We start from the raw sequence: 23,042 nt of genomic DNA, 5'->3' as shown, positions 1-23,042 counted from the left end.
TACTGACATTTACTAAACACTTGACCTGTTTGTGGCCCTGGGGTAGGCACTGCAGGGAATGCAAAGAGAGTTTGCTATTTCTAGCAGCATTCAGAACATTTCTTGTTCTATTTGATATTCCCAGCACTTCAGTGATACTTGGAGTTAGTTCAGTAATAACAGAAGTCCCCACTACACAGATAGGGAAACTGAGGAATTCAGGAGTTGCTCAAGTTTTTAAGTGGGAGTTTCAGGGTCTGAAGCAGTCAGGAATTGAGTTACACATCCTTGGCCTCTTCCTGTCGGCCTGGCAGACTGATGGGGATCTCACTTCCTGCTGCTGGGACGTGAAAGCCGGATACAGGGGAACAGGAGGGAGTGGCTCTGTGAGTTTACTCTAAACAGCCTGGACCATTTCCCCAGATGAGCACTGAGCACAGAACACCCGAAGGGAAGGAAATGGGGAGTGAGTGGTTGGAGGCTCCAGCGACCCTCACACCAGAGGCAGTGCAAAGCCCATGAATACTGCCTTCCTTAACAGTAATGATTAATTTTTAAAATCACAACTAGCTTGGACACGGTATTCTATAGTTTAGGAAGCATTTTTCCTACCCACTCTTGCATTTATCTCTCACCACAGCAGCCAGAGAGGGAGACAATGTTTATTCCTAATTCATAGAGAGGAGGGGGCAACCGAGGCTGTGCAAGCCGGAACTGCCTTGCCTTGCCAAGGTCACACAACAAGGTCAGTGGCAAAAGTAGGGTTGGAATTTGGGATTCTCAGACTCCACATGGGGGGAGGGGGGAGGCAAGAGGGCCTTCCCCAGCCTTACTCGGTTTCCAAGACTGCTCAACAGCAAGCCTTCTGGATGGAGGCTTAAGGCGTTCTCCCCACGTTGGTTGCTCAGGCTGGGCTTCCTTCCATTCTTCAGCTTCAGAGGCCCAAGCCTGCGTTCTAGCCTGCCTCCAGCCCCCCACCTCTCTGCTCGCTATCATGCACGGGCAGGCGGGGCAGGAACTCTGGGGCTGGTGGAGTTTCCGACCAGGCAGGAAAAAGAACAAAGGAACTGCGTAGGGGAGAGGGTGGAGGGGATGGCCAGGAGGGTGGCAAAAGTGGAGGCAACACTTCACCATGGAATATGAAGTCAAGAAAGGAAAAAAGGTAGGTGGGAGGTTGGGAGGGATGCAGGGTAGAGAAATGTCCCTGGAGCTGGTAAAGGGGGGAAGCCAGGGGTGGGGGCTATGGGTAGTGAGTGGCAGGAGTAAAGTCTTCTCATCTGAAAAGACTGTCCTTCCCACCCTTGGGCAGTCAGACATTTGGGCTCAAGCTTCCTAACCTGTTTCCCCACTCTGAGTGGCATCTGCCATCCCTGGAATAGACAGACAAGCACCTTACAGGGGAACCCCACCAGACAAATTGCTTTGGGAGATACTCCCAACCTGCTTCCATGGCTTTCCTGGGGGCTCCTCAGACAGAGAGACAAACAGACACCCAACATACCCATTCTTTTGCTTCTTACCTCCCCAGACAGAAGGACCTCAGCCAGGGCATTTCTGTGCTATAAGGCTGCCTATCCAGGTTGAGACACCTACCTGCTCCCCTGCTGGGTTCCAGTCTAGCCTGCCTCCTCCCCATCTTTATGCCAAGACAGCTCTGCTCCTAAGGCCTCAGCCTGAAGCTCATTCCCCCCAGCCTCTAAATCCTCATGCCTCCCCACTATCAGTTTTCTAGTCTGGGTCCTTGGGCCCCTCACCTGGTTGTCTTTGTCATTCAGGAAGTCCCTCGGATTTCAAATCCCCACCCCCACCCCCATGCATTCCTATCCTCCAAGAAACCTGGGTCAGGCTGGTCTAAAGGGCTCCTGTGTGAATCATGAGGGCTCGCAAGGGAGTCACAACATAGTGCTTCTTCTCTCTGGGTTCATACCTTCTCCAGATATTTACTGAGCACTTTTTTTTTTCATTTATATTTATTTATTCATAAGAGACACAGAGAAAGACAGAGACATAGGCAGAGAGAGAAGCAGGCTCCATTCAGGGAGCCTGATGCGGAACTTGATCCTGGAACCCCAGGATCACGCCCTGGGCCGAAGGCAGGTGCTAAAGCACTGAGCCACCCGGCATCCCTACTGAGCACTTATTATGTGGATATTTACCAAGCATCATGCCTGGTACTAGGGACCATATAGTGGTGAGCAAAGTCAAACAAGGTCCCTGCACCCTCTCTGGAGCTCACAATATAGTGGGGAAGGCAACTCTTAATTTTTTAAAAAAGATTTTAAAATTTATTTGACAGAGAGAGAGCACAAGCAGGGGGAGCAGCAGAGGGAGAAGGAGAAGCAGGCTCCCCGCTGAGCAGGGAGCCGATGCAGGGCTCAATCTCAGCACCAGCCCTTGCAGTCCTCCTGGGGTGTGCATGTGCACATGCCCTCTGCCTGAACACCCTTTTCTGGATCATCTGTTCTCATATCTCAGAGCTCCAGATACTCCAGCTAGGCTCCAAGACACTGCTTTTCACATCTGAACTGGGCACGTGTCAGAATCACCTGGAGTGTTTGTTAAAACCTGGATTACTGGGTCTCACCCCCTCGCTCTGATCCAGCATATCTAGGATAGAATGGTAGAATGTGCATTTCTCCTAAGTTCCCTGGTGGTGCTGCTGCAGATCCAGGGATCAGACCCACTGAGAACTGCTCTAAAGTAGTGCTCACAATTTCCGCCAAGATTTAGATTCTGTTGGGCCTCGGTGGAGCTCTGCAATTGGCTTCTTGAACCTTGCTATAAGGCCCTGTTTTATGCAGGTGACTGCTGGATTCTCCTTAAACGTACTTATTAGCTGTTTCCAATTTAGGGAAAAGTACAGGGAATTGCATAACAAATCCCTGTACCCTTACCACTCTGCCACACTGAATCTGACCATTTTTCTTATTTGCCCCAGCCTAGACCCACTCCTTCAGTCTGGGCTGGGCCTGGGCAGGCCCTCCACCCTCCCCTGGGTGTTTAGAATGGAGCTTTTAGAGCCAGACTGCACTCATGGTTCTACCACTAGTGACTGGATCAGCTAGTTCCCTCTCTGAGGCTTAGTTTCTCCATCTGTGAAATGGGGCTCACAGAGGTACCCCTTCTGCAGAGTCCATGAGAATTAAATTATGTACCATGTAAATAAGCAAAATGCTGAGTGAGGAAGTACGGAAAGTGCTGGAGAAAGTCAGCAGCTGTTATTACTGTTGTTTCTCACCCCCATCTCTCCACCATCCCACCCCCTCCCAGGGCTTCGTATCCCCCATCCGGAGGCTGGTGTTCCCCAAGGCGGGGCGCCGGGCTGCCTTTCGGACCAGTGTGAGTCGCCGGCCTCTGCACTCGATGCCCCTTTATCCTCCTGACTACCTCATCGACCCTCAGATCCTACTGTGTGACTACCTGGAGAAAGAGGTCAAGGTACATCGTGGAATGAGGGGACAGGTGGGCAGGATCTTGGGGTGAGGAGTCAAGGAGGGGTCCTCAACTCTCTTAGGGTCCCTGGCTGAGTCTGCAAATGAAGCCGACACCGACAAACAGATTAACGGGAGAAGAGTGTCACATTTTATTTTATTTTTTTTTTAAGATTTTATTTATTTATTCCATGATAGTTACACACACAGAGAGAGAGGGGCAGAGACATAGGCAGAGGGAGAAGCAGGCTCCATGCAGGGAGCCCGACGTGGGATTCGATCCCCGGTCTCCAGGATCGCGCCCTGGGCCAAAGGCAGGCGCTAAACCGCTGCGCCACCCAGGGATCCCAAGTGTCACATTTTATTAAATGTTAACATGCCCATGAGAGCCTTCACAAGAGAATGAAGACCCATTCATTGGGTGACTAGAGCAGGAAGCTTTTATACCTTCTTTTTTTTTTTTTTTTACTTTTTTTTTTGCTTTTATACCTTCTTGACAAACAATACATTTTTGAAGAACTGACAAGGCAGAGGATCTGGGCTAGGGGAGAAAAAAGGTGAAGAAATAACAAGGTTTGTTTAAACAGCCTTCTAGGTCCTAAATTCCTTGTGTCTGTTAAGAAGGAGGTCTCCCTCCAGGTATAGGGAGGGTATGTGTCTTCTTTCAGGGAAGAAGGGTAGGGGGTGAGGGAAGGTCACAGTGACCTCCCTGCTTCTACAGTTTTCTTCAATTCCATCAAGCTTAAGATATTCGACATGCCAAGGTGCCATATTTTGGGGTAATATGTTCTGGATCCCATCAGAAGAAACTCTGTACCTCTCCCTCACACCAAGCCCTGACCAGCCCTGCCTCACACAGGGGATGCTTAGGGGAAAGAGACCTGGGTTCAAGGCCTAGCTCCTGCCTTAAGCTGTGGACCCTCAGCAAATGATCTCCAGCTGCTCAGCCTCAGTGTTCCCATCTTGAGATGGGGCTCAAAACCTACCCACAGGGGAAAGCAGGTGGGAAAAGCCATACCTTCCTGTGAGATTTCACCACAGTAATGACAGCAGATCAACTTGGTAAAGGAACCCAAATCAGCAAGCCAGAGGGGACTGAGATTGTTGGAGAGTTTTACTACTGTTTCTTGAGCACCGTGAAGGAGCAATGGAGAATCCTCACTATCCAAGGAGGATTGATATGGGGGTAGGAGTGTTAGATTTGGCAAAAATAGGCTGCCTGGTTAAATGTGAATTTCATTTATTTATTTTTTAAAGATTTTATTTATTTATTCATGAGAGACACACAGAGAGAGGCAGAGATTTATATAAGAAGAGAGAGAAGCAGGCTCTCCGCAAGGAGCCCAATGTGGGACTCCATCCTGGACCCCAGGATCATGCCTTGAGCCAAAGCCAGATGCTCAACCGCTGAGCCACCCAGGAATCCCTAATGTGAATTTCAGATAAGCAATGAGTATTTGTTGAGTATTAATATGTCCCAGATATCGCATGGGACTAAAAGCACTTGTAAAAAAAAAATTGAAAAAGTAGAACACCTGACTGGCTCAGAGTGGTTGAGCGTCTGCCTTTGGCTCAGAGTGTGAACCTGGAGTTCTGGGATCGAGTCCTGCATTGGGCTCTTGCAAGGAGCCTGCTTCTCCCTCTGCCTGTATCTCTGCCTCTCTATGTCTCTCATGAATAAATAAATCAATTTTTTTTTAAAAATTGAAAAAGTATTCACTGTTTACATGAAATTCAATTTTAACTGACATCTTGTATTTTACCTGGCAACTATATATGGAGGGTAAAGCTAACCAATAACTCCATTTAAAAATTGGGGACTGAGGGATCCCTGGGTGGCGCAGCGGTTTGGCGCCTGCCTTTGGCCCAGGGCGCGATCCTGGAGACCCGGGATCGAATTCCCACGTCGGGCTCCCGGTGCATGGAGCCTGCTTCTCCCTCTGCCTGTGTCTCTGGCTTTGTCTCTGCCTGTGTCTCTGGATCTGTCTCTCCTTCTATCTCTCAAGAATAAAAAAAAAAAAAAAAAAATATTTAAAAAAAAAAAAAAATTGGGGACTGAAATTCCATAGAGAATAAAAGAAGAAAAACGTTTGGTAGAAAAACAAACCTGAAAATTTTAAAAAGTTAATTTCTTACACTGAAGAACATTAAACTTTGTGATAACATTACGTTATAACTAAGAATGAATGAAGAATTATTATAATGATTTGGGGCATCATTATTTTGGGTCTGGCTTCTGTGACCACCTTAACAGTTATTATCAGGTTATTATTAATTCAGAGATTTCTATTTCAGTCTATAGACACTGGGTCAGTGAGGAGTTCTGGGTTATCCAAAGCTTCAAGGTGACCTCTCCGTGCCCTTCTCCCACCTCCACCCCCCATTTCCTATGCAGTTCCTGGGCCACCTCACCTGGGTTACCTCCTCACTGAACCCCTCCAGCCGCGACGAGCTCCTGCAGCTGCTGGACACGGCCAGGGTGAGGTCCTGGGGAGGGTCAGGGCTGGGTCTTGGCCCCTTCTTCCTCTCCCACCTGAGCCCCTGGGGGACCCAAGAGATCCGCCCCGCCCCGCAGCAGTTGAAGGAGCTGCCGCTGAAGACCACGGCGGAGCAGGACAGTATCCTGAGCCTGTCGGCCCGCTGCCTGCTGCTCACTTGGCGCGACAACGAGGAGCTAATCCTGCGCATCCCCACGCATGAGATCGCCGCCGCCTCCTACCTGCAGGACGACGCGCTGCACCTGCTGGTGCTTAAGACCGGTACAGCGGGCTGGGCCCGGCCGGGGCAGGGCCGGGAGGTGAACCGGGAGAGAAAGGGCCCAGCGTCTAGTTTTGGGAAAGGCGTGACTTGGGGCGGGGAGGAGGCGGGTGGCTGAGCATGGATGGTGTGTGATGGAAAAGGCCCGAGCGCACGGCCACCCTGAGACTAAGGGCAGGCCATGGCCATACGCGAGAAGACGTGGCCCAGGGCTAAGGTTGAAGTCGAAGGGTGGATGGCCTGGCCCACCAGCCTGGGGCCAGGTGGCGGAGCTGGGAAGGCTGGAGAAGCCCAAATTCTGGGGCCTGAAGTTAAAGGGCGAGGTGAAGCAGAGCGAGACCTCGGCGGTCTGAGAGCTCGGGCGAGGGGCGGAGTCCGCCCTGGGGGCGGAGCCTGAACTGGGGGCGTGGCCACACGGCGGGGGGCGGAGCTCCCTCCTGGGGTAGTGGCGGGACGGGTCAGACCCCGAGCGAGACTAGGGTGGAGCGTGGAGCCGAGGCCCGGGGCGAGCCCCAAAAGTAAGGGCACCCCGGGGGGCGGGTGTGGCCTCCAGCCTTGAAGGCAGAGGTGGGGCGAGGCGCGGATGGCCCCCGGCTGGTGTCGGGAGGGGGCTCCTGACCGCCATCCCGCCTCTCCTAGGTCTGGGCGTGGACCCGGTGCCAGCCGGCGTAGACGCCAGCCCCGGCGGCGCTGGGCGCGACCCGGGCCCGCCGGGCGCGGCGCCCGAGAAGCGGCGGGGGGGCACCACGGAGCGGCGCCACACCATCTGCAGCCTGGACTGGCGGATGGCGTGGGGCGGGGGCGCGGGCGCGGAGGCCCGGGCCGGGGGCGGCGGCGGCGGCAGCCTGGAGCGCCAGCGCGCGGGGGCGCGGGCGTCGGGCAGCTGGGAGCGGCGGCAGACGTTCAGCGGCAGCTGGGAGCGGCGGCACGCGGGCGGCGGCGGCGGCGCGGGCAAGCCGGGTGGCAGCTGGGAGCGGAGGCAGGCGGGCGGCGGCGGCAGCTGGGAGCGGCGCCACCCGGGCTCCAACCCGCTGGACCCGCGGGACCCCAGCCCCGACGCCTATTGCAACCTTGTCATCCTGGCTGTGGCCAACAGGGTGAGCCCGCGGGCGCCGGGAGCCCCTGCGTCCTGCCTCCCCCGCGCGTCGGGGGTTGGAGGGCGCGCGCCCCGCCCCGCCCCGCCCGGTTCCGGGGGTCTACCCTGGCCCCTGGGGCCCTATCGAGGACTTCAGGTACTACCTGTGTGCCCACGACGCCAAAGGGCTTCTGATCTCCAGCCTGGACGCCTCCCCCTTGTCGTTCCAATGATGAAAACTCAAAATAACCCAGACAGACTTGATCTAACCCCTCCTCCAGCCCTGCTCCTTCTCCCACGGCGTAGATGTGGACACTACCCCAGTAACAACCACGAGGATACTAATTACCAGCACGAAGGGAATGCGGCCATGCCCGACCAGGAACCAGCATTAACACATTTCATTCTGTCACCAACCCCTAGAGGCAAACATTACAATCATCTCCATTCTGTAGAGGAGGAAACTCATACCCAGGGGCTAGGTAACTTGTGGAAGGTCACACAGGAAGCAGGTGGCGGTTTCAACACTGGGACCCAGAAAGTTCAGAGCCTGTGCTTTTGTTAACTATGGCAGTCATCCAAGGCAGAAGTCTTCCATTCTTGACTTCCCTCCTCCCCCCATTCTCCATATTCCCCCTTGCTTTTATTCTTTTTTTTTTTTCCCCTTGCTTTTATTCTTTTGACCATCTTTACTGAGCATCTTTATTGTCCTAGATATTGGGCTAGGTGCTATGGATGCAGAGATGGACAACACCTATTTGGTGCCCTCCCTTAGGGAGCTCACAATCTATCAGACACTCTCAAGTCCTGAGCTGTCTAAACTTTGCCTCTGGCCCTGGGTCCCCCATCTCCCCCCCCCCCCCTATATATATCGCAGTGAACAAAACCATCTCCTGGCATCTAAAACTCTGAGAACTCACCAAATTTTATCTCTCAGCAAATCTCCAGACACGTTTCTCCAATCAGCCTCTCCATTCGGTGGGCTAATGACCATCTCAAACCTAACACACCCAAAGCTATGCACCCAATCTTCTCCCTCAAACCTGCTCCTCTCTTGGTTTCCCTGTCTTAATTAATGGCAACTCTGTCCTTCCCTCACTCAGACTAAAACCTCCCAGTGATTTGTGGCCCCTCTCGATCTCACACAACACATATCCATTCTCTCAGCAAGCCCTGTTGGCCTTATTTTTAAAATATATTCCAAACCTATCTACTTCTCCCCACCCTCCACTGTTCCCACCCAGGCCCATGCCCCAACTTCTATCATCCACATCATTCATCTAGATCATGGATTTGGCTCTTCCTTATAATCTGTTCTCCCCAGTCAGAGCAGCCCTGCTAACACATAAGTCACATCATATCACTGCTCAAAATCTTGCCATGGCTCCCCATTTCACTGGAATAGGAGCTAATGTACTTATAACTGCTGATAAGGCCACCCACCTTCTAATGGTGGCTGAAGCCTCATTCCTCTCTGTCCTCATCTCTTTCTACATGCCCCTTTATGCACTCCACTCCAGCCAGACTGGTCTCCTTGTAAAGTGCAAGAGATCTGTGCATTTTGGATGGTTCACTATGGTATGTCCAACACCTAAAACAGTGCCTGTCACATGATAAATATTGAATGAGTGGATGAAGTGATGCAAGGTATATTATTAGACCTTGTGTTGGAGACCAAGAAGAAAACAGATTGTAGTGATAATGAGGAAGGAGATCCATTTTCCATAGAGAAAGTGATTTTGTGCCTTTTACACTGAAATGTGAAGGGGAGGAAGGAGTCTGCAAGGTGAAGAGCCAGGAAAATGAATTCCTGGCAGAGGGAACAGTGTGCCCAGTTATCTTACTAGGACTGTGAGGGCTTTAGGGTACAGACCTCATCTAATTCACCCTTAAGACCCCGGAATCTGGCCCAGTGCCTAAAATAGGACTAAATGAGAATTTGCAAAATGAGTAAATAAATGAAGAGTTGCTTTTCAGGAGTATTGAATTCTCTGACCTCCTATCAAAGGCATTGTGGTCCTGAGCAGGGTACAGAAATTAGAGTCAAAAAACCTGAGTGCTAGTAGTAACCAATAATAAGCACTTGCTGTGTGAGCTGGGTGACTGACTTAGTCACTCTAAGCTTCAGTGCCTTCAACTGTAAAATAAGGATACTCTCTTCCCTGTTTGTTTTGTAGGGTTATTGTAAGGATCAATCTTGCCTCTCCAGGGTTACATTTTAATTTATATTCCCGGCTTTTTAGAGGAACAAAATAGGAAATGGTACCATGAAGATGGTCTCATCAGTTATTGTCTTTCTGGGTTTCTTCCTTTAAGTCATAAAGAGGTAAATTAGAAAGACAAATTCCTCTTCAAATTTGTAGTCTTGAAAAACTTTCACCCAAGAATTGAAATTCATACCTTCTATCAGAAACTAAAGTTTAGGGCAGCCCCGGTGGTGCAGCGGTTTAGTGCCACGTGCAGCCCAGGGTGTGATCCTGGAGACCCGGGATCGAGTCCCACGTCAGGCTCCCTGCATGGAGCCTGCTTCTTCCCTCTGCCTGTGTCTCTGCCCCTCTCTCTCTGTGTGTGTCTCTCATGAATAAATAAGTAAAATCTTAAAAAAAAAAAGAAACTAAAGTTTATTCATCCTACTTCCATTTTTGCCCTGGGTGCCAGGAAGTTCATATCTAAATATGGCATCCAGTAGTAGTAACTGTTGAACCTAAAATTTTCATACGTGTAATTCTTTCTCCTCTTGGTAGGTATCAGGAGTCCTGGATTCTAGTCCTGACTAATAACTTCACCTCTCTAAGCCTCAACTTCCTATGGTAAATTTAACTAAACTAGGGCTTATTTTACTTTATTTTATTTTTTAAAGTAGGCTCCATGCCCAGTGTGGAGCCCAACATGGGGCTTGAACTCACAACCAAGAGATAGAAACCTGAGCTGAGATCAAGAGTTGGGTGTTTAACCAAGTGAGCCACCCAGGTGCCCCTAGGGCTTATTTTAGATAAACTTTAGGAGGTCCTATGAATCCCCCAGAAATATGGGGTGCATTTTTCAGAGCAGAAGACTTAGCATTGCTGCTGGGCTCTTTAAAGGAGCCCAAGACCCAGAAGGTGAATGGGGAATGCCCTCCAAGTCGATTTAAAGGTGTCCATAGGTACGTGTGCAGCCCCGCAAGCCTCCTCACACTGTTTAAGGGAGCAGGGGTGTCCTGGGTACTGGAGAGGCCCAGAGTGCTCTGTCTTCCTCCCTGTGCCAGGATGCTGCCGAGGAGTCCTGTGCCCTCATCTGTCAGGTCTTCCAGATCATCTACGGGGACCAGAGCATTGAGTGCGTAGACCGAGCCGGCTACCACTACACGTCCACACCTGAGCGGCCGTGGCTCTGCAGCCGCAGTGAGTACTGGAACTCCTGGCCGCCCCTCCTGTGAACCATCCCAAAAGGCCAGGGGTGGAGGGCCTGCCCCAGGACTCAGGGCCAATGAATCTTTAGGGGTCCTGATCTAGAGATCAATTACAATTACAGTGTACCCCACCCCTCGCCCTTATGTGGTTAAAATAAAATGTCAGTTTTCATGAAGACCTCAAACTTAGCTTCCGGGCAGCGCGGGTGGCTCAGCGGTTTAGCGCCGCCTTTGGCCCAAGGTGTGGCCCTGGAGACCCGGGATGGAGTCCCACATCCGGCTCCCTGCATGGAGCCTGCTTCTCCCTCTGCCTGTGTCTATGCCTCTCTCTGTGTGTCTCTCATGAATAAATAAAATCTTAAAAACAACAACAACAACAACAAAAAAAAAACTTAGCTTCCTCACAGATGTTCTGGTTGCCAGATTCAGAATGAGCCCCTCAAAGCTGAACTCTTCTCCTTTCTTTCATTTTTGATGTCCTTGCTTTGCAGAAATCCAGGCACATGCATTGTGTGTTTACTGAGCTGTCTTGCTCCACTAGGAATCTAGGTCAAAGCAAACATATCCAGGCCTACTCTTGAATGCAATCAAGGGCTAGAATGAGAAAGAAACTAATAGAGGCATTTATTGAGCAACAACTATGTGCCAAGCACAGTCTTATTCAATGTGCCCAACTCTTATTTAATCCTCATAGCAACCTGGTTGGTACTATTTGCCACTATATCCCCCATGCCTAGCACAGGACCAGGGACATCACAGATGCTCAAGAAGTATTGTTTGAATAGATAAAAAACTCTCTGAAGCCTTATGATTCCAATTTTACAGATGAGGACGTTAAGGCTCAGAGTAGTCAATAAATTGCTCAAGGTCACCCAGCTGGCAAGTGGCAGAATTAGGATTCAAACCCAAGTGTGTCTGATTTCTAAAGCTTCTAAAGCTGTCAGCCTAACTCCCAGGCTGCCTTTGAGGCCACTAAGTGGATTTCCTCAGCCACAGCCCCCTCAGAGCAACCCCTGTCTGCATAGCTCCAGCAACAGAACTCTTTCCTTCCAGAGGCACTCCCATTCATGTGGGGCCTGGGGTTTTTGGAAAGTTGAGACAGTTCATCAACTCTCACAGGACGCTGGGTAAATAAATGCAATGAGTCAACAAATATATCAACAAATGCATTCTATTGAACAAATATTCACTGAGCACCTACCATCACCAGGATATACTGGTGAGCAAAACGAGACATGGCCCTGCTCTCATAAGGCTTGCATTGTTGAGGTAAGCCCACAGCAATTAAATAGCTATACAAATAAACTGTAGTTTCATGTTGTACTCTGAGAACACAGACTGAGGAACCAGCCTCACCTGGGAAGTCAGGGGGGTGTCCGAAGGAAGTGACAACACGAAAGACAAGATCAGAAGGGTAAGGCCAGAGATGTTAACAGGGCTGGGTCCAGAGCAAGTTCTCTGTAAATGGTGCTTCCATTCTCTCAAGATTTGGGGTTCTTCCCCTCAAAGTTCCTTTTTCCTTCTTGCCTCAAACACAGTTTTCAAAACATTACCTCACCTGTTCCCTCACCTGCTATCCCCAAAACTCTCACAAGGCAGGCAGGAAAGTGGTATTGTCCCAACCTTGGGGAAGTTGAGGGCAAGGAGAGAAGAGGTGAGTTGCCCAAGGTTGGCTGTGTATTGGTGGTGGAGGTAGGATTCATGGTCCAGATCTTCCAGTGGCTGCCTAATTTCACTCAGAGTAAAAGCTAACATTCTGACAATTGCTTACAAGGCCAGATATCCAACAAGGACATCCCTTGTCCTTACAAGGCCAATTGCTCCAACCATCATCCCAACCACAGGGCTGGGCTGAGGTTGAGGTCTCGGGGAGCTGGGGATGTCGGTCCCTGGCCCACTGTCTCTAACTGCCCCTCTGTCTGTTGACCCCAGGTGAGAGCTGCCGCACGGATGGGACTTACGCCTATGATGCCGACTTCAGCTGCTGCAGCTCCTTGTGGGTACCACCCTGCACACCCCCCTCACCCTTGCATAAACAGGGGCTCTCTTCTGGGCATTCTTGAGCTCCCTGTGGGCAAGAGAGAGTGGGAGTAAATGACCCCGCCTCAAGTTTTGCAGATGCTCAGCCCAAGAGGGGTAGGTAAACTGACTCCTCCAGGCTTCAGTGAGTTCAGAGGATCCAGACCCAGACACCCTGAGAGGCCCAGGGGATGGACAGAACCCAGAACTGGCTCCATATAGGCCTGCAGTTCTTTGCCCGTCATCCAGACATACTGGCCTACAGAGTCCAAATCACAACTGATGCCAAAAAAATAATTTTGGTTTACTTTGGTTTTAATTCCATGTAATAGAAAACCCTAAAAAAGATAAAGCTTTAAATAAGATAGAGCTTTCCCCCTGGTCTTCTGTATAAAATAGACCAGGAGTTTATGGTTGTATGCTCAGCAGCGGTCCAGACTTTTCTTCTCCCGCCTCTTCAGCACTTGCTCCCATCCTCAAAGTCACCTCATGGGCCAAGATGATGGTCATAGCGCCAGTTATTGCACTGGGCCAGGGGCCTCTGTAAAGAGCTTTGCTGCGATTCCCACCCTATACCTGACAACTTCTGTTTATGTCTCATTGGCCAGAACTTGGTCATGTGGCCACCACTACTGCCAGCAAGGCTAGAAAATGTGGGATTAACAAACAAACTCACCTGGGAACATTGTCCAGGGCTGCATTTGGTATGACCAACCCCACCCCCTATCCTCAGCATTGAGGGGGTTCCCAGGACATGGGAATTTTAGTACTAACATCAGGAAAGTCCCAGGCAAACTAGGACAAGGTGGTCATGCTAGTTCTGTAACTAAGGCCTTTGGCTTGACAGGTAGCAGTCTCTGCCAGTAACATATGCCCAATTTTTTTTTCCTCTCCGGTGGCAATATATTTGCCTTCTTAATACTGTGTGCTCTTGGGCCAGTCCTTAAACAACCTGACATCTGCTGGAGAGATGACAATCATGATAATGACTAATATTTGAGTTTGCTGTGTGCCTAGTGCTGTTCCATAAAGTGCTTCATTTTTTATTTTATTTTTATCCTTATTTTTTTAGTACTTCATTTTTTAAAAAACAAACTCTACCCCCAACGTGGAGCTTGAACTCATGACCCCAAGATCAAGAGTTACATGCTCTACCAACTGAACCAGCCAGGTACCCCCAAGCGCTTCATTTTTTTAAAAAAATCAACATAGCAACATTACAGTGGCTATTGTTTATTTATTGTTTATAGTCCATGGCTCTAAGTGCTGTACAAATAGACTCCTCTAATTCTTATGAAGTCAATTTTTGTCATCCCATTTTACAGATGGAGAAAGTGAGGAATAGAGAAGCTAAGCAGCTTGCCCAGGGTCAAGTAGCTAGTAAGTTGTAGGTCTGAGATTTGAATGTGAGCAGGCTAGCTCCAGGGCCACATCCTCTAAGCATTATGCTACACTGCTTTTCTGTAGATAATAACCCCAATGAACCATCCAAGATGGTTCTGGAACAATTTAGAAACGAGGAGGCAGGTTGCCTTTTTTTTTTTAGGTAACTTTTTTAGAGAGCAGGGGGAGGGGCAGAGGGAGAGAGATTTTTTTTTTTTTTTAAGATTTTATTTATTTATTCATGAGAGACAGAGAGAGAGAGAGAGAGAGAGACAGGCAGAGGGAGAAGCGGGCTCCACGCAGGGAACCCGATGCAGGACTCAATCCTGGGACTCCAGGGTCACACCCTGGGCCAAAGGCAGGCACTAAACCACTGAGCCACCCAGGGATCCTGAGAATTTTTTTTTTTTAAGATATTTTGTTTATTCATTTTGAGAGAGAGACTGTGCGGGAGCAGGCAGGTGGCAGAGGGAAAGAGAGAATCCCAAGCAGGATCCACACTGAGCTTGGAGCCCAATGCGGGGTTCAATCCCACGACTGTGAACTCATGACCTGAGCTGAAATCAAGAGTCAGGCACTTTACTGACTGAACCACCTAGGTGTCCCAGGTTGACTTTATTAGGTAAGATTTATGGAGAATGTAGCATATGCCAGAGACCGTGCTGTGTGCTAGGGTTACAGTGGGGAACAAGACAAGTTACAGAGCAGATACTTAACAGATGAAGAAACTAAAGTCCCTGATCTTGCATGGTTTATGGTGCAAACACAGTTACAGTGTCTAGCACAGGAGACAATGAAATCATTATTGAATAGAAATAAGCATTAGTGATAAGCACAAAAGAGAATAAGCCCCTGAGGGTACTGGGAGAGAGGCCATGGGGAGCCTTCCTCGCCTGGGGAGCGGAGGGTCTCTCCGAGCTGATGACAGTTGAACTGAGACCCAGAGGAGGAAAAGGGAAGAGTGCCCCAGGCAGAAGGGCAGACAGTACAAGGGTTCTGAAGTAGGAAATCTTGGTGCATTTGAGAAGCAGCCAGGTGGCCACCATGGACATTGATGGGGCAATCTGGAAAGCCTTGCATGTCATGGCCAGACTTACGGGTTTGTGACCACATTTGACAGAGGATCTAACCCAGTCATGGGGATAGGGGGTCAGGGAAAATTTTGCCGAGAAGGTGATACTTAAGCTTCAATGATGAGTAAGAGTAAGTTGAGCAAAAGATAGGGGGAGAAAAAAAAAAAGATAGGGGGAGAGAAGCATTCCAGATATAGGGAACAGCATGTGCAAAGGCCCAGAGCTAAAGAGGTACTTGGAGTATTAGAGAGGGAGAGAGAAGGCAGAATGGCCTGGGTATACAGAGCAAGGGTGAGGTGAGGCATCAGAGGCAGCCAAGGCCAGATAATGTGGGGCCTTGGAGGCCAAAATGGAATCTAGATTGAGGCCTCAGGCCCAGAGCATTGGTAGCTGTGCTTTCCCACCTCCACCTGCTGCAGGGAAAGGAGCTGGAGGGAGATGAGTGAGGGCCCCCCTCTCTGCCTGTCTCTGCAGCAACGGCTCCCAGGATACATTTGAAGCATGTTATAGTGGCACGTCCACGCCCTCTTTCCATGGCTCCCACTGCAGCGGCAGTGACCACAGCGGCCTGGGCCTCGAGCAGCTGCAGGATTACATGGTCACGGTGAGCTGGGGCAGGCAATGTGAACAGCACGAGCAAAGGCCTGGGGGCTGGAGAAAGCACGGGGAGTAGTTCAGGAATCATGAGTAACCCTGGACATAACTGAAGCAGATGTTGAAGATCAGGGCAGGACATGAGATTAGGAAAGTAAACTGAGGCCAGCTTGTGAAAGCCTTAGTTAATGTCAGCTAGCATTAATTGAGTGTTTGCTGTATACCAGGCACTGTTCTATGCACTTTTTATGCATTTATTTTAATACTTTCAATGACCAAAGTGGGAGGTGCCACTATTATCCTCACCATATATAAGAAAAGCAAGGGTCAAGGAGGTTATCACCCACCCAAGACCACAGAACTCATCAGCCAAGGGGTCAGGATTTGAACTCAGGCAGTTTGAGTCTATATCCCATGCTTAGATACAGCCCAGAGGGTCTGGCCATCCCCTCCCAACCGCCATAGTCCATGGGAGGATTTCCAAGGAGGTCTTGGCCAAATATACCCTTACAGAGGGCTCTGGGTCTTTAGGCAAAGGTTGGGTGGGGGTTGCTCCCTAGGACTGATCTTGAATGCTGTTCCTGTAGTTGCGGAGTAAACTGGGGCCCCCTGAGATCCAGCAGTTTGCGGTGCTGCTGCGGGAGTACCGGCTGGGGCTGCCCATCCAGGACTACTGTGCAGGCCTGCTGAAGCTCTATGGAGACCGGCGCAAGTTCCTCCTCCTTGGTGAGCCCCCTCCCATGTCCCCCAAGGTTAGCCAAGGCCCCTACATGGCCCATGATGCTCCCAATCAGAAATCAGGCTAGAGGTATTCACTCCTCTTCTTCAGCTTCCCATAAAACCAAGATGGTGAAATCCATGGTGCATTTGAGGAGAAAGGTGCAGAGCAGAGAAGGGAATTGCTTGCAGTCACAGCGCATATGTAGAGAGCAGTAGTATAACCATTCAGCTTCACAGCAAAGCTGGGTGAGGGAATGATTCTCCCCATTTACTTCAGGGGGCAGCTGAGGCTCACAGAGACTAAGGAATTTGTCTGAGGTCACACAGCTGGCAAGGAAGGCTCATAATGACACTAGAGAACGATAATACTAATAGGCTCACAGGTATTTTGCAGTTACCCTGTGTCAAGCATCATCTCATTGAATGCTTCAGTTCTGGAAAGTAGAACCATATTGCCCCCACATTGCAGATGAGGAAGCTGAGGCTCCGCATATTGCAGATGAGGAAGCTGAGGCTCAGAGAAGCAAAGTAAAGTACTGAAGTTGCAGTCACATAGCGCGTGAGCAGAGGTGGAAGCAAAACCCGCTGACTTGTATGGGACACTCAGTGTGTGCTAAGCACCTCCTCACATCCCTACCAGGAGAACAGGTGCCATGATCTCAGTTTTAGAGGCAAGGTCAAGTCAGGCTCAGAGCAGCTTTTTTTTTTTTTTTAAGATTTTATTTATTTATTCATGAGAACACACAGAGAGGAGAGAGAGAGAAAGAGAAAGAGAGAGGCAGAGACACAGGCAGAGGGAGAAGCAGGCCCGACGTGGGACTCGATCCCGGGTCTCCAGGATCACGCCCCCGGCCGTAGGCGGCGCTAAACCGCTGAGCCACCTGGGCTGCCCCAGAGTAGCTATTTAAATGAGGATCACACAACTAACAAATGGAAAGGTAATCGTTGCAATAACAACACCAACGAGCTAACACATAGTGAGCGTTTATTCTGTGCCAAGCATTAGGTCAGTATTCTCTGGCGCAGAGTCAGGGAATTTGTGCAAGGCCACACAGCCAGCCAGCGGCGGGGTGGGGATTTGAACTCAGATCTCCGGAGGAGGTGATTCCAACGTGGGAGGGGGAGGCTGAGCCCTGAGGAGCCCCCCCCACCCCTCGGCCCCGCAGGGATGCGGCCCTTCATCCCGGACCAGGACATCGGCTACTTCGAGGGCTTCCTGGAGGGCGTGGGCATCCGAGAGGGCGGCATCCTCACCGACAGCTTCGGCCGCATCAAGCGCAGCATGAGCTCCACCTCGGCGTCGGCCGTGCGCAGCTACGACGGCGCGGCCCAGCGGCCGGAGGCGCAGAGCTTCCACCGGCTGCTGGCCAACATCACGCACGACATCGAGGCGCTGGCCCCCGACGACGACGAAAGCACGGACGAGGAGGCCCGGGACTGCCCGGGCGGGGGCGACGCGGCTGAAGACAACTACCTGTAGCCGCAGCCCTTGCGGACAGCAGGGACGCACCTGCATCTCCCTGGCTCCTGCCCGCGGGACCCTGGGCCCCGGGTCCCCCTCGCACTGGACGCGGACGCGGGCCTCCACTCCCCGGGGCGCGGGGGTCCATGTCCTGGGGGCTCCAGGCCCTGCAACACCGAGAATGTGCTGCAGGGGGCGGGACCCTAAAGTGGCGGGCAGTCCCTGAGGCTCAGGCCCCTCTGCCAGACTTCAGCGGGCAGCCCCCTACTTTGTCTGACCGCCTCGGGTGCAGCCCCAGGTCAACCCGTCTTTCCTGCGAGTGCCGCCCCTTTCTGGAGGCCAAGGGAGGGATGAGGGGTGGGTGCTTCACCTGCTGGCCGACTGAGAAAAGAATTGCCAGAGCCCACAGATGGCTGCTTCTCCTATTTTACAGTTTGAGAAACTGAGGGTTCCAAGAAGAGAAAGGAACTTGAGGGAAGCTCCTATTTCTCCTTCGAGATTACCTCAAACTAACCATACTAAATAGCATAGAGGGTCTTTTTCAGACTCCAAACAGCAGGGTCGCCCCTCCCCTGATGGCAAGAAGTGGATCATCAATCTGAAATAGAGGTTTTTATCTACTGGCAGTTGAGTCAGAAGTAGGTGATGTGACCCCAGTCCTGGCCCTAAGGCTCTGAACGAGTTGCTTGTTCAGATCTTGGATTTGGGGCCACACAGATCTAGGGCTCCTGCCTGGTTCGTGTTCTCACCTCTTGGTGACATCCTTTCCCTAATCTGTGGGATGAGGTGGGCCCCACCCCCCACCACAGAGTGGTTCTGGGGATTAGCAAAAGTCCAGACCTTAGTGCTGGGTCTAGCACATGATAGACACCCAATAAATGCCGTTCACTTCCACATCTAACGCTTTCGGACTTGATCTCCCTGTCTTGCTTGGTATAGTGGGGTGAGAACTGAGTTAGGGGTGGGCTATAAGGAGCCTTGGGGAAGCTAATGAAGAGGAAATAGAACTTGTTTCTCACAGCTCTATTACACCCTGGCTCTCAGCTCAAGGCCCAAATGAAAAGTACCCAAGACCACAGGCTCCCACCATGGGAGTCCAGGGTAGTTAAAAGGAACCCGATGGTTGGAGAGGTAGAGAAGTCAGCGGAAAGGCAGCATTCAACACAGCCTCAGTAAAGGCTTGGAGGCTAAAAGGAACGAACCCTTAAAGGAGGCCAGAGCCTCACACAGAACTGCTAAATTCATGTATGAAACTCTACAGAGCCTTCCATGGCCAGACACATGACACTTACCAGAGGGTAGGTATAATTATTACCAATTTTAAAGCAATATTAGTATTAGGGCTACATGTCCAGAGTTCCACGATTTATACTCAGTTTGTAGTAAATGGCCATCCCATCATACTTAGTACTTCAAGGCCCCCTAATGTTTTATTTTGCTTTATTTCCCCCCTCTAGCCACACATTCCCCACACTCCTTCCCCTCCCCACTGTGCACACCCACCCTATGTGTTGATATATGTCCTTGAACATAAAATACACAATGCTTTGTGGGTGTATTTACACTACATGAATGGTGTTATGTAAAGATCTCATCCTGTTGCTTTCTTTTTTCACCCATCATATGATTTTTTTTCCATCATATGATTTTTAAGACAAACCCATGCTGCTGTGGGAAAATCTAGCTTATTGCATCAAATTGCCACAAAGCATTCCAAGCTAAGCTTCCATGGTTTTATTTATCCACTCCCAACACCCAATGTGGACATCCAGGTGGCTTCCAACTCCCTTTCACCACAAACAACACTGTGATCATCTTTGTACATGACCCTATGGGGCCTATGTGAAAACTTCTTCGGACCCTATACCAAAGACTGTAATCAGTAGATCACCGGACATATATGTTTTAAATGTCACTAAATTCTACTAGTGGCATGTGAAAGATGATTGTCTCCCACATTTTCATTAGTTTTTACATTATCTGACTTTGTAATTTTTGGGTGTAAGGTGGCATCTCATTGTTTGAATTTCTCTGCTAATATGAGATTCAGAATCTCCTATACTTGTCAGGCATTTGGGCTTCCCCTTCAGTGAAATGCCCATTCATGTCTTGTGCCCATTATCTATTGGGTTTCCTGTCTTTCTTGCCAATTTACAGGAGTAGCTTGTAAGATTTTTTTTTTAATTCATGATAGACGTAGAGAGAGAGAGAGGCAAAGACACAGGCAGAGGGAGAAGCAGGCTCCATGCAGGGAGCCCGACGGGGGACTCAATTCCAGGACCCCAGGATTGCGCCCTGGGCCGAAGGCAGGCGCCAAACCACTGCGCCACCCAGGGATCCCAGGAGTAGCTTGTAAATTTTAGATATTAATGCCTTTTGAATGTTGATGTTCCCAATATCATCCCCTGACATGCTGCTCATGTCAGGTTTGGCTGTGATAGTAGTTCTCTTTTTTTTTTTTTTTTTTGACAGTAGTTCTCAACATTACCATGTACCAGAATCTCCTGTAAGGCTTGCTAAAACAGATAGTTGAGCCCCACCCCAGAGTTTCTGACTCAGTAGAGCAGGGCTGGGGCCTGAGATTCTGCATTTCTAACAAGTACTCAGGTGATGCTAATGGTCCAGGGAGCATACTTTGCAAACCACTGGCCTATTGTGCCTTCCTTTCAACAAATTTGTTCCATTGAACAAATTCTTTTTTAAAAAAAGATTTTTTATTTATTCTTTTAAGAGGGAGAGAGAGAGCAAGAGCAGGATGGAGGTGTAGAGGGAGAAATAGACTCCCTGCTGAATGGGGAGCCTGACTCAGAGCTTGATCCCAGGACCCTGAGATCATGACCTGAACCAAAGGCAGATGCTTAACCGACTGAGCCACCCAGGCACCTCCCAAATCCTTAACTTTGATGTTTTCACATTTATTTATCTTCATTTTATGAGTGAGGGAACTGGAGCTTAAGGAGGTAAAGTGAATGACCCTAGGTTACACAGTAAGCTGGGATTTGGACCCTGCTGGCCAACCCCAGAGCCCATACCCCTAACTGCTCTGCTATCATGTCCACCAGCTTTTGGGATGTAGTGACCACAGGCTGAGGCATTTGTCCTGAGGCTATGGGGAACCTTACTAAGTTCCTGAGTGAAGCAGACACAGAGGGAGAAGCACAGTGACAGAGTTGATGAGAGTCACTGGGACTTCTTACCCCATAGCTCCAGAGATGGAGTAATTTCCCTCACACCCTGAGGAAGTCCCCACCCAGCCCGGAACTACCGTCTTACCAAAGCCATGTAACCCCTTGGTTTCTGAGGTTCAAAGGGCCCCGTCTGGGATGGTCTAGGCTTTGAGCATAGGGACTCTGGCCACAGTTCCTCCTGTAGCATCCAGAGACCCTTCCAAGATCACTTCCCATTATGGTTTCATTCCTGGCACTGCAAGAGAGGAAAAAGCCCTGGCAGTGGGACAGCTGCTTCCCAGAGACCTCTAGGGGTAGTGTAAGGCTGGGACTTCCCTACCAGCTAGACCTCCTGGGGACAGCTTTGATTCGTGGACAAGTGGTGAAGTTAGTGAAATCGTCTCCAGCTTCCCCTTACAGTGTGGGGCCCTGAGACTTCCTACTCCCTCCCAGCTTCCAGCCAGAGACTCCCAGCAGAACTTAACACCTGTGTGTTGGGGGAGGAGTCCCTAGGCTACTGTCATTCGGTCACCAAATATTTATTGAGCATGCCCTCTGTACCAGGCATTTTGCTAGACAAGAGGGAGATATAGAACAGTCTCTGTCCACTGGGGGGCTCACAGCAGGGTGGGGGAGACAGGTCCCCAGATCATTACAGCATAAGGTTCTCACTTGTAAAATCAAGGAGTGAGCAACTAACTCTTCCTAGGGGAGAAGGAAAAGGCTTTGTAGAGGGGATGACTCACAAGCAAGACTTTGGAGGGTGAGCAAGACTTTTGGCAGGTACAGGAAGGTAAACAGGAGAGCCTTTCAGGTGGGGCCATCAGGAGCAAAGGGCAGGGAGCTCGAAGGAGCATGGCACACTCCAAGACTGGTAACCAGTTAGCTCTACTTCAGTGGTTAGGCACAATGGCCCCAGGGTTTAGACTGAGTGAGGTGGTTTTGTGTGTGTGTGTGTGTGTGTGTGTGTGTGTGTGTGTGTTTTCCTGAGTGAGTTTTGAATCAATTCTATCATCTGCTAGGTGGATGACTTTGGATAAGCTCCCAAATGTCTCTGGTCTTGGTTTCCTCATCTATAAAATGAGAATAATAACAGCATTACCCTCATAGTTCTTATAGATTGTTGCAAGACTTCAGCATAATCCATGTAAAAGTGCATACAGTAAGTGCTCAATAAATGTGACCATTACTATTGCTGGAGGCACACAGGGTGTGGGGTTTGATGAGCAGGACTCATAGAAGAGGAAAGCAGAGGAGTGGGCAGATAGAGAAAATTCTTAAAGTGCAGGTAATGGGGAGTGACCAAAAGGGCTTGCATTTCACTGAAGGGGGTCTAGCTGCTTGGAGAAGAGGGTTGAGTGGAGGCCAGAGGAGACCCTGGGTGTTGGGGGCTGGGGCAGAACCCGATGACAGAGGCTGAGACCTGACTCAGATGGGGTAGGAGGAAGGAAGAGGAGAGGGCACGTTCAGGGAGGGATGGGGTAAGAGGGCTCCTGCTCTGCTCAGAAACAGCTGCCTCTCACATCCTTGGATTAAATACATTCATTCATTCATTGATTCCTCCCTTCATTCATTCCACAACTATTTATTCAGCATTTGAACCCTGGCCTCGTGTTTACATTCTGGAAAGATTATGTTACTATTAAATAATGTAACTCGGAGCTTCTGGATGCAGTATCCACCCATTCAGGCTTAAATCAATCAGAAATTGGCAGTCCTGTTGTGGTGTCCTCCCGTTTCTTGTCTTTCCTCGGACATTTCAGATGAAGGGCAGAGTGTCTTAGAGCCAGGCCAGCCTGTCCTGCCCACTTCCTGTGATGCTGATTTCACTGTCTTCTGTGATAGCCCTTTCCATCCAGTACAAGAGTTAAAATTGCCTCCTTGCCCATCCCACCTCCCACCTCCCACTTCCCACCAACAGGTTCTTTTAGAACCCTACATGGCCCAGCTGCAAGGCCCTGGGCAGCTCTATAGCAATGCTCAGAAAATGA

General features: G+C 50.1%; 1 protein-coding gene across 4 annotated transcripts; it reads left to right on the top strand.

The window, feature by feature from the left end:
- Nucleotides 1-1,070: 1,070 nt before the first annotated feature.
- On the top strand, nucleotides 1,071-19,417 carry CCM2L (CCM2 like scaffold protein). 4 transcript variants are annotated; one of them, XM_041733270.1, is made up of 10 exons: nucleotides 1,071-1,141; nucleotides 3,250-3,417; nucleotides 5,806-5,889; nucleotides 5,989-6,169; nucleotides 6,807-7,264; nucleotides 10,490-10,625; nucleotides 12,566-12,629; nucleotides 15,583-15,712; nucleotides 16,290-16,428; nucleotides 17,589-19,417. In XM_041733270.1, the coding sequence occupies exons 1-10, from the start codon at nucleotides 1,112-1,114 to the stop codon at nucleotides 17,900-17,902; spliced, it is 1,704 nt and encodes a 567-aa protein (XP_041589204.1). In that variant the 5' UTR covers nucleotides 1,071-1,111; the 3' UTR covers nucleotides 17,903-19,417. The 4 variants fall into 4 exon arrangements, 3 of the variants coding, with proteins under 3 accessions (XP_041589204.1, XP_041589203.1, XP_041589205.1); XM_041733269.1 differs by having other exon boundaries at nucleotides 5,986-6,169; nucleotides 17,589-19,402; XM_041733271.1 differs by lacking the exons at nucleotides 12,566-12,629; nucleotides 17,589-19,417 and having other exon boundaries at nucleotides 5,986-6,169; nucleotides 16,290-16,392.
- The last annotated feature ends 3,625 nt before the right edge of the window (nucleotides 19,418-23,042 follow it).

The sequence above is a fragment of the Vulpes lagopus genome, chromosome 18 (assembly GCF_018345385.1).
Source record: "Vulpes lagopus strain Blue_001 chromosome 18, ASM1834538v1, whole genome shotgun sequence".
In the NCBI taxonomy this organism is placed as follows: Eukaryota; Metazoa; Chordata; class Mammalia; order Carnivora; family Canidae; genus Vulpes; species Vulpes lagopus.
The sequence above is the reverse complement of the archived record's forward strand: the minus strand, read 5'-3'. Positions and strand labels throughout refer to the sequence as shown.

Excerpts from the sequence above, each read along its gene's own strand:
- CCM2L (XM_041733269.1), top strand. The coding sequence starts at position 1,112 with ATGGAATATGAAGTCAAGAAAGGAAAAAAG. Across the intron at positions 3,418-5,805 it reads ACCTGGAGAAAGAGGTCAAG|TTCCTGGGCCACCTCACCTG; the intron begins GTACATCGTGGA and ends TTTCCTATGCAG. Across the intron at positions 6,170-6,806 it reads CCTGCTGGTGCTTAAGACCG|GTCTGGGCGTGGACCCGGTG; the intron begins GTACAGCGGGCT and ends CGCCTCTCCTAG.